This window comes from Panicum virgatum, chromosome 2N, assembly GCF_016808335.1.
Source record: "Panicum virgatum strain AP13 chromosome 2N, P.virgatum_v5, whole genome shotgun sequence".
NCBI classification, from domain to species: Eukaryota; Viridiplantae; Streptophyta; class Magnoliopsida; order Poales; family Poaceae; genus Panicum; species Panicum virgatum.
In genome coordinates this window covers 45,976,779-45,988,168 of record NC_053146.1, presented here as the reverse complement: position 1 = coordinate 45,988,168, position 11,390 = coordinate 45,976,779, and the positions used below count along the sequence as shown (strand labels likewise).

At 40.3% G+C, this 11,390-nt stretch overlaps 1 protein-coding gene across 1 annotated transcript; it reads left to right on the top strand.

Moving 5' to 3' along the window:
* Nucleotides 1–980: 980 nt before the first annotated feature.
* On the top strand, nt 981–9,536 carry LOC120662678 (glutamate receptor 2.5-like). Its single transcript, XM_039941774.1, has 8 exons — nt 981–1,318; nt 3,837–4,388; nt 4,467–5,022; nt 5,055–5,241; nt 7,364–7,590; nt 8,079–8,146; nt 8,216–8,619; nt 8,869–9,536. The coding sequence occupies exons 1-8, from the start codon at nt 1,021–1,023 to the stop codon at nt 8,962–8,964; spliced, it is 2,388 nt and encodes a 795-aa protein (XP_039797708.1). The 5' UTR covers nt 981–1,020; the 3' UTR covers nt 8,965–9,536.
* Nucleotides 9,537–11,390: the final 1,854 nt, after the last annotated feature.

Below are 11,390 nucleotides of genomic sequence, written 5' to 3'. Positions count from 1 at the left end.
GCATCGGATGCTCCGACGCTAGGGCACCGGTTCAACCGGTGCTGCTGTTTTTTCTGGTTTTCAGCTGAATTGACTTGGATTTCAATGTAACTTCGATTGTTTCTTCTTCCAAGTGTTGTGTTAACTTCTTTTGACCATCTTGAGCTGTTTTTGAGCGAGTGTGCAAGATTTCTAAGGCCAACTCAATTTTTATCAAGCTACTAACTCATGAACCCCTCTTAAAAGTACGGTCAAGAACTAAAAACTATAAACCCTATCTAAATCAAGTGTCCTTCATCTCCTTGTGACACTTGAGACTAGAAAGGTTCTTAATCTTTGAAATTGAGTCCTTGTCACGCATGATTGTTCCGAATTGAGGGGTCTCTTTTCACATTTCATATGAGACTAAATTAAACAGTAATTTTTCCTTCAAAACACACGTTAGTCGTATATGGTTGTCATTAATCACCGAAACTTACCATTACATCTATCGGCCTAGATGCACTTCAGACATCCTGGTCATGGTAAAGCATGCATGCATATCTATCAGAATCTGACTGTGTCAACCAGTTAGCTTCAGCGCCCCGACCAGTCACGGTCAACGATGGACATGGGCGCGATTAATGCCAGATCGTTCCACATGACACGCCGAAGCAGCAAGCGATGATTGAGCGACGCCAGCCCAATCGTCCTTCGATCCGAAGGGACATTGTCAATACATTTGTTAACGAAGTCGCACCTCCTACGTATCCTAATCCCTCCTAGATTCCTAATCTCACCATCATGGCACCACTTGAGCACTTAACTAGGAAAGAAAGAATCGCCCACGTACGGTCGTATCGTATTCGTAGATCATCGATCCAAGTCAAGTCAACTGCAACTAAACAACCAACCCCACGTGACTGAAGTATGTACACATCTCACTATCTAGCTAGCACGAGCTATGTAAAGGCACCAAACCAAGGGCCATGTATCGACCCAATCTCTCCCTTCATCACACTTCACACAAGCAGGCCGTCCAGCTACAGCAAGACAACCCACATGATGAACGACGGCGCCGTCGTCCCGGTGCTCGCGCTTGTGTCGTCGTGGCTTGTCTTCGTGCTCCTCTACGCGAGCCATGAGTCCAAGCTTGGGGGCGCTCAGAGGTCGAGCGCGCCTTCGAGGGCCGTGCAGGTCGGGGTGCTGCTCGACCTCAGGACGGCCGGCGGGAAGGCGACCATGGCGTCCATCTCGCTAGCGCTCGAGGACTTCTACGCCTCGCAGCCGGGATCCAGCACCACGGTGGCGCTGCACGTCGCGGACTGCAAGGACGATGAGATCACTGCGACTTCGGCTGGTATACATTTTCACGAAATTTCTACTCCATACTGCAAAGGACGACGCATCGTTATACTCACAAGCATTTAGTTTAAAAAACCCCCTTAACTCCAAACCGAACATACTACATCCCGAACTCTTAAAACCATTTGATTTACCCTCCTTGAAGGCTTGGACCAAAACCACCCTGGTTTTCACCGCAGCGGAGCGGGTTTTTCTTTTTCTTTTCTCCCTCCAACTTTCATAGCAAGACAAAAATAGTTAAATGGGTCCAAAAATGATGAAATTTTTTAAGAGGAAAAGTAGGTGATAGGAATATTATTTTAACAAATTTATTTAGTTGGAATGCAAAAAATTGTGAAATATAAATATTTGAATATGGGTAAAATTTAAGTTTCATTGAAATTTTAGGGCATCAAAACGTGCTCTAAAATTTATCAAATTTGAAATTTAAGGTTCATTCTGAACTTAGTTTTTCATGTTAATTTTATTTCACTCATGTTCCACAGAAATTTTCAAAATTTTATTAAAGTAATCAAATTTGGTGCAAATTTACCCTTTACGAACAAACTTAAAATATTTCTATGGAACTTTCATATTCAAATATTTATGTTTTAAATTTTTTGTATTTTAACTACAACAATAGTTAAAATAGTTTCCTATCACCTACTCTAGCTCTATAAAAAAAATCATAATTTTTAGACCCATTTATCTATTGTTTTGCTATGAAAGTTAGGGGGAGAAATGAAAAAGGAAAACCGCTCCACCGTGGTGAAACCCAGGCTGGTTTTTGTCTGATTGGGGGCAAATTAAACAGTTTCAAGAGTTCGGGTTGTAGGATATCCGGTTTTGAAGTTAAGGGGGTTTCTTAAATTCGGTGACAAGTTCAGGGGGCGATATAAACTTTTCTCTTATATTACTAACTAGTCTATCAACCCGTGCTCCCGCACGGGCTAATTAGAAGTGATATAAAAATAAGGTTAATAATTATAATTATCCATCTCACGTCATTTTTCATCAATTAAATATTCTAACACATACTCTAAAATATACATTTATTATTATCTAGTTACAATAGATTTTATTTTGCATCACACCTCCATATGTATTCGTTATATATTTAGTTGAAATATTTGTTTGTGAATAAGTATTTTTATCTCTTCCATCATACATAAATACATGGTGACATACATCGTGGGTAGTATTTTTATATTAATAATAATATAAATAATATATTAATAATGATAGAAATAGTAATTTAAAATTTTATATTGGTGCACTTTAAAATTTTATTATAATTATATAATTTAGATTCAGATTTGGCAGTAATTTAACTTGTAATAATAATGATATAATTGGATAATTTGTATGCAAATTTAGGGGGTACTTGTATTATTTTTATAATGACATAGGTGAGTAATTTACACAAATGTTAGGGGGTTACTTTAGATTTTTTTAACGGCAAAGGTGGCTAATTTAGATACATGTTTAGGGGGTTAGTTTAATCTATTTTCATAATGACAGAGGTGGGTAATTTATTTGGAAAGATAACAAATCCGATGGTTATTATAATTAGAGTTGTTGGATTGATGGCGAGATGTTTCTGATTTTTATGAGAATTCATAGGATTTCTCTATTTTTCAGAGTATCAATCTAGGATCCTTGGTGGTTTCATGTGGAGCCTCCAAAAAAGCCCTCCAATTAGTAATAGTAAGATGCCAAAAATAAAGCTTTCTAGAGGGAACCTCCCATGTACCAGCCTGACCTCTATTTCAAGAGTAATAATTGCAATTAAACAATTATTTTTTTCCTGAAAACCCTAAGGGTTCGTTTGGATGTAGATATTGAGCAGCTGGAATTGAAATGGCAACCAATACCAAATCAGACTAGTATTGGAACTGGGTTTCAATACCAATACCAAAGCGGGACGGCGAGCTTTCGAGTCCACATCAGCATCCGACTCGCAAGCTCGCCGTCCCACAGCGGCAGCTGTTGCTAAGTTTCTTTGATCTTCACACATTAGCGGTTTGCTACTTGGGCTTTCCGGCCTTGAGGAACACATTCCACCTTTGTTTGGAATTCAACCACCCACTGGTTACCACCCATCACCCATAAACACCTTGAAAGATCGAAAAAATATAGTGGAAGCTGTTGTTTTCAGTGCAAATTAAAAGAAAATTGTGAATTAAGATATACTGAAAGAACATCTGCTAGAGGAAACTAGATAAGGTGTTCTCTTTTTTTATATAAATAGATAAGGTTTTCTTAAGAAAGGAACTAGGGAAGGTTGGGATCAAGGTCCCTCCCTCCCTTCTCTATTGAGTTGAACCGGACAGGGTCACTGAACAATACAACATACAAGAAAAATAAGCTCAGCTGAAATCCGAAATTGCATTGCGTGCGGCACGTACAAGTGCTTTGCAGGATTATACATGTATTTTTTGATGTGGTTACTCACTAACCTAGTGATGCCCGATCAACGGAAGAAATCATTGTTAAATAACATCCACCTCATGTACATTTCTTTCATGTTGCAGCAATAGATCTGCTGAAGGACTTCAAAGTGCAAGCAATCATTGGCCCGAAGACATCAACGCAGGCGAGGTTCATAATTGGCATTGGCAACAAGACGAATGTACCCATCTTGTCTTATTCAGCCACTAGCCCCTACTTGTCAGCTAAGCAGTCAAGGTATTTTGTTCGCACTGCCCTGGATGATGCCTCTCAAGCCCCAGCAATTGCTTCTCTGGCCCAACTCTTCAACTGGCGCCAAGTCGTACCTATATACGAGGACTCTGACTTCGGTAGAGGCATCATACCATACCTTGTGGATGCTCTCCAAGATGTCGATGCACGCATCCCATACCGAAGCGTCATCCCTACAGTTCCTACTGACGATCACATAATGGCGGAGCTGAACAAACTCAAGACTATGCAGACACGAGTCTTTGTCGTGCACATGTCATCTGATATTGCCGCACGCCTATTTGTCCTTGCTCATGATGCTGAGATGCTTGCTGATGGTTATGCCTGGATTGTGACTGATAGTGTGGGAAACATGTTTAGCTCCTTGGATCAGAGAACAATCAGTTCAATGCAGGGAGTTCTTGGCGTGAGGCCTTATGTGCGAGAACAATCAGTTCAATGCAGGGAGTTCTTGGCGTGAGGCCTTATGTGCCACCGTCGGACAAGCTCCTCAACTTCCCTCCTCGATTTGTTTCACGGTACCGACAACAGAACCCTGGCTCACCAGACCCAGCAAATCCAAATGTCTTCCAACTGTGGGCTTATGAGTTATGACACTGCATGGGCGCTCGCGCTGGCTCTAAGGAAGGTTGGTCCCCTTACACAAGGCTTTCAGATGCCATCACCACAAAACAGCAGCAGCTCAAATGATCTGAGTATGCTGGCTGTGTCGCAAGATGGACCAGGGCTTATTGATGCCATCCGAGCCACTAAGTTCCAGGGAATATCAGGTGAATTTGTTCTTGTTGACGGTCAGCTGCAGGCATCAGTATTTGAGATATTTAATGTGATTGGCAATTCATATCAGAATGCCGGGTTCTGGACGCCAAAGTTTGGCCTAAGTAAGAACCTCATTGTATCTTCTGGTCCGAGTGGTACTGTTGGATTGAATACAGTGATTTGGCGGTGGCCGGTGGCTCAGTACAACCTCCCAGAGGTTGGGAGTGGCCGGTGGCTGGAAAGAAGTTGCAGATTGCTGTGCCAGTAAAGCCTATTGTCAACCCATTTGTGAATGTTAAGAAGGATGTGGCCACTGGAGCGTTTGACGTGACTGGATACTGCATAGATATCTTTGAAGCTGTCATGCGGCAGATGCCATACGCTGTCCCCTATGAGTATGTGCCTGTTGTGGATCCTAACATAGCCATCAACATGACCGTGTCATACAGTGAGATATGCTATCAGGTTTCTCTGAAGGTAATCTAGTTACGAATTTCCCTTCTGGAACTTGTAGATTTTCTTCTCCTTTTTCATATGACCAAAACTTTTTCTAAAATTTATGATATATTATTGGTGCCTGAATTATATATGTAGCCTCTTTTTCAGAATAACACTATCCAGGGTGCAATATGTTGAAGCTGTCTCTGATGTATAGTACATACCCAATTTTATTTATATACAATATAGGTATATAACGGTTTTTAAAAAAACATATAACCAAAATATTATATACCAGGAGTTTTGTCTTGACATGAAAACTTCATTCGACATAGCCTTCATTTTTTTTAGAAAAGGAAAACTTTATTAATTTCAAGTTTGATACATCGAGGTGATACATCGTCTTGAAATGTTTCCGGCCTCTGCCCTAATGACACACAACCCTACAGAAAGTTTTGGAATGAATCAATGAATCCAAGCACACTAATAGCTGTCAATCCTAAGACTAGACTGTCACCCATGTGCCCGGGCAAAAAAGTCCTTGGCCACCTGGGCCAAAAAATGCGACGCCGCCACAAGGATGTCCTGCGAAGACGGCCATTGTAGGATAGCCCATGTTCGTAGCCAATGTGTAGTCGCGAAAATAACCTGCAAGAAAGAATGCTTTTTGTTATAAAAAACCATCGCATTTCTGCAGCGCCAAACAGACCAGCAGAGGGTTGCAGCACCTACAAGGACAAGTGGTTGGTAAACTTTTGGTATACCATTCAACCAGTTTCCAAACATATTAGATGTACTACTTGGTTTAGGTAAACCCCAAGCCGCGTAGGCCGAGGCCCATACCAACCGTGTAAAGCGGCAATCAAAGAAAAGATGGTGTATTGTCTCATCTTCATGACAAAAGCAGCATTGTTGGCTCCCTTACCAATTACGTCTTGCTAGGTTGTCTTTTATAAGTATGACTCCCCGTTTTAGGTACCATAGAAAAATCTTGATGTTGAGTGGGATTTTAAGTTTCTATATCTTTTTTGTTTGTATTTGGGATGTTCTGATGTATTATTCCGAGGTAATGTGATTTTACTGTAAAAACACCTGCCTGGTCCAGATTCCATTTGAATTCATCCCGTTCGTGATTAAGTGTAATATTAGATAGGCGTGCATCAAGATTATTCTACATTACTAATTTGCTGCCAATCAGATCTCTTCGCCAGGATAGATTGGGGGTACCTGAACTCATTACCTCAGCCACCGTATCCTGTTTTTTGCGAACAATGTTATAAAGTTGTGGGTATTGTTCGCGAAGGGATCTATTACTTAACCATGTGTCTTCCCAAAATCTTATCTGAGACCCATCCTTAATGATGAAGGTGCCAAATTTTAAAAAGTTTGCTTTGACCTTCATTAGGCTTGCCCAGAAATGTGAATCCTCACTCTTCCATTGGACCTGTACTAAAGGTTTATTCTCTAAGTACTTATTACGTAGGATTTGCTGCCAAGTACCGTCTGTCGTTAGAAGACGGTATAACCACTTACTGAGCAGAGCAATGTTTTTGAGCTCTAGGTTATGTATTTCTAGTCCACCCTGATCCTTAGGTTGGCACAGAATACTCCATTTTGCCAGACGATATTTTCTTTTGTGCTCATCACTTTGCTAGAAGAACCTAGACCCAAAGTAATCTAGCTTTTTACGAACCCCTTTTGGGATTTCAAAAAAAGGACATCATGTACATAGCCTTCATGTTAAACCATAAAAACCATAGATGATGCCTATACTTTAACCATAGGTACGGTAACAGCCAAACGTATTGGATGATACAGAGGCTGAGACCCCTTTCATATTCTTAGTGAAATTGAACATATTTTCGTCTAAAAAAACAGCATAACATGGTAATATAGTTAACATAGCATGCAGAAAAAAATGGGGGAAAAGGAAGAGAAGCATGGTAATATAGTTAACATAGCATGCAGAAAAAAAATGGGGGAAAAGGAAGAGAAGTCCATCGTCTTTACTCAATGGGCTGGGTGTGCATTCAGAAGTTGAGATTCTAGTGTTCAGCTGCTGATTATCCTTTCAGTGATTGGTACTTTGGTTTCTTTTTTCAATCTCCTTAATATCTATGCTCAGACAAGTGTTGATTCAATTTCTCATTTCGTGCAACAGAAATATGATGCAATGGTTGCGGACACCACAATAATCCTCAATCGTGCCATGTTAGTTGACTTTACTTTACCTTACACTGAGTCAGGGGTGCAGATGGTCGTACCCATGAGGGAGACCTGGAGCAAGAGCTTGTGGGTTTTTATGAAGCCTATTGAACCAAGACTCTGGGTAGCCATCTTGGTTGTTTTTCTTTTTACTGGTCTTGTCATATGGCTTGTTGAGCACAAGTAGAGCAGATATTTTGGTGGCAGCACCGGAAAGCAGCTTGTAAACATTGTTTACTTCAACTTTCAAGCACTTTTTTCTGTTCCAAGGGGTAAGCTAAACAGAATTCATAAAAGAATGACTTATTTCATTAGAAGGGTATCTTGCAATGAACAAACATTTGTTGTTGAAACTATCATTTTCTTTTCTGGGTTTCGCACTTAACTTATACTAAACAACCTTACAATACTGTGGAACATTAAAAACATACATCAATGATAACTTTAACTCAATTCAACACTTTCCTAACTGCATTTTATCTAACATATCATACTTAATTTTTTAAAGTATGATAGTAAAGATTTATACATTTTTTTTCAAATTTTAGACATGGATGACAAAGCTTACTTTAAATTTTGCCTCAGAAACTACCAAACATTTAGGAACTTTCACCGGTTTGTTGCAAAATTATTTGATAACTTTATCATTATCCATTCGCTGGTTTTTGTAGTTCATTTGCTGCTGAAAACCTGCCGATATCTTTGGCAAACAATTTAATGAAAGTCGTGGCAAGACTTTGTATTGTGCATTGATCTGATTGCCAACCAAACACAGGCCCTAAAGACTTGGTGGTGTAAATTTTTGCAGACCCAAAACTGAAGAAATGGCTATCGAAATTTGCACTCATAAACTTTGTGTTGCTGGTTTGGTTGTTGGAGAAACTCTACAGTGCAAGCTTAACCTCCATGATGACAGTACGACAACTCCAACCAGCAGTTGTTGACTTGAATCAGCTTATTAGCAATGGAGATTATATTGGTTACCAAAGTGGTTCTTTTGTTAAAGACCTGCTGAAGAGCCTTAATGTGGATGAGCGCAAAATTAGAGGCTACCGAACTGATCAGTATGCAGAGGCACTGATGAAAGGGAGTTGGAACGGTGGTGTTGCCGCAATAGTTGACGAGATACCGTACCTCAAGTTGTTTATGTCCAAGCACTGCAGGAACCACAGTATCATTGGTCGTGTTTACAAGACTGGCGGATTCGGTTATGTAAGTTTATAATTTATATTGTCCATCCATTGATTTGTTTTGGTCCTGACTACATCTGTGGTAGTTTCAAGCGGTCGCTGTTGGCTAGGTGCTTAGCTGCTTATTTTCTTTTGGAAAAGGAAAATTTTATTAATTTCAAGTCGTCACTGATGCTCTTCAGCAAGCAGTTCAAGTTTCCTTCACATCATACCGATAGGTTTCATATTTCAACAGTTGTCTAATTCCTGTGGTTTTGACTACTGTTATCAGGTGTTCCCAAAGGGCTCTCCACTTGTTGCTGATGTGTCACGGGCTATACTAAAGGTGACAGAAGGGGATGAGATTGTGGGCATTGAGAGGAAGTGATTATTGGGACTGGACGACATGGCCTGCAATAGCCAGACCAACGCCTTTGAGATGGGCTCTGTAATTACCTGGAGAAGTTTAAAAGGAGTGTTCTTTATAACCATCGGTCTGTGGGGTATTGCAGGGATCATCTACATGGTCATCAACTTCTCACCATGGTGGCAAGGTACAAGCGGGCAAGTCCAGCAAGCCGTCGCGGAACTTGTTATTGAGCATGCCAATGGCGACGCCAGGAGTGATACAACATGGGCAATCGAAAAAAATAGTCATCTAGTGCTTCACCTGCGTGGTGACCCACCGCCGCCGCCACCACCACCACAGGTAGCAGGACCTCAAGTAGAACCAGCATTACCAGATGGTAACGGAGGAGAGACACCCCCGCAAGAAGGGCAAGGACGACAAGAGCTCGCGGCTTTGGTCCACGCTGATTCGCTGAAAACAGACGCTGATTCGCGGCACTAGTGTCAGGGGCAACAAAACTGAAGCTGCAAAGTACACTTTGTTAGCTTTTTGCTGAAAAACGAAATGAAATGAGCATACTTTTCTCAGTAATTGTATTCTATTTCTCTCTTTCGCGAAGGATTTGTTAATATTCAATTTGTCTGCCTAGGAAATGTAATTTTCTGAAATACTAATTTGCAAAAGCAGTTGTGGTAACTTTGCCTTTTGGGAATATGGATGCCTTGAAAACGGATTCTTGAATACTAAAAGTAAGAATAAAAATATGGACCTTTCTTTACAAGTGGTGGTAACCTTTCTTGGAAAAAAAAAACGACCCGCAAGCCCCCTGTGTCATCTCTGTTTACAGCCAAAATTGGACGTAACCGGTCGGGGGCGGCCGCGTAGACGTCGGCGTCGTGGACGAAGCGGTCGGCGCGCAGGAGGGGCTGGTTGCCGACGATCTTGGGGTGTAGGAGGCGGTCGATGATCTCGCGTGTCATGGGACGCCCGCCGCGCTGACCGCTAGGCAAGATGGAGATGGCATCGGCAGAGGAGCCAAGGGGCACAGAGAAGGAAGGGTGGGGAGAGAGGATCCGAGATTGACAGGGGTCCGGGGATCAAAGGTGTGATTGCCGAGCAATCGTTTTTTTTTTTGCAGGTAATCACACTGATTGGATTGACTACCAATGTGGAGGTGGGTATAAGTTGGCGCGGTGTCAAAAAAATTCGATGCCCAGCCGGAATTGTATGGCGCGGGAGACGAAAATCTGTTCACCACCGCCCTTCGTCAAACTTTTCGCCTTACATATGGGCCTTAAAGGACTGGTTTGTGAGGGAGATGAGTAGGATAGTCTTGGTGCATGTTAATTTCAATTGTTTAGGATCCTTATAGTATACTATATAGATAGATAGATAGATTAAAAATAGTCAAATTGTTGTTTTTGTGCGCTTATTTAGAAAACAAACAAGCCATTATCAGCTTCAGGGCCATACTTGTCATGCACTGAACACGGACAATCTCCCAACAAAAAATCAGATTGCCAAACTCTTGTATTCTCCTATCAGCAGATTATGTGGACAGTAGATTTTCAAAGAGAAAATTTCAATTTACATCCACGAACTATTATAAAAGTCTAATTTTCAACCTTCAACTACAAAATCAGATAACAAGATCCATCAAACTGTCGTAACCGGAGAAATTAGCCCCAGGGTGGTTTGAGAGGTGGTTTTGTATTTTTTTAAAATAAAAAATCTAATTAGATCTAAAAAATAAAACTAATTTATTTTAAATCATAAAAATATAAAAAACGGAAAAGATGGGCAGCCATTGCAAAGAGAGGTGGCTCAAGCTATATTCTACTTAAACCATGAGCGCAACCCAACAATAATCCACCGTGACATAACTAGTCCCAACATCTTGCTAGATGCATCATCTAATGCTTATGTTTCTGATTTTGGCACGACAAGGATTCTGAAACCCGATTCATCGAATTGGAGTGAACCAGCAAGGACGTATGGTTATATAGCCTAGATGTGTGGTCAGACTCTTTGCTCACATGTTCAGTTTGTTTTTCTAACATGTACTAAATATTTTTTAAAATGTAAATTATATATTATTGCTCTATTAATTTGAATCTTATTTATTCAAAAAATAATAGGGATAAAGCAGATAAATACTAGGAATATGAAAAAGTGGATCCGAATAACTAAGAAGTAGAGTGCTAATAAATAGGTTGCCCTTTTAGAAAAAAAAAATTTGGTACTAATTTAATATTTTCTAATTTAAAATGAATTATTTATAAATTTTTAGTTTCAATTTGAATCTTTTTAATTTTTAGAAAATGAAAAATACCACCTTTGAAACCTCCTAAGGGCTAGACTTTGGTTTCGACAATTGGATGGCCTCCGTTATCCGATTTTACAATTAAAGATTGAAAATCAGACTTTTGTGATAATTCAAAGATGTAAGCTAGACTTTTCCCTTT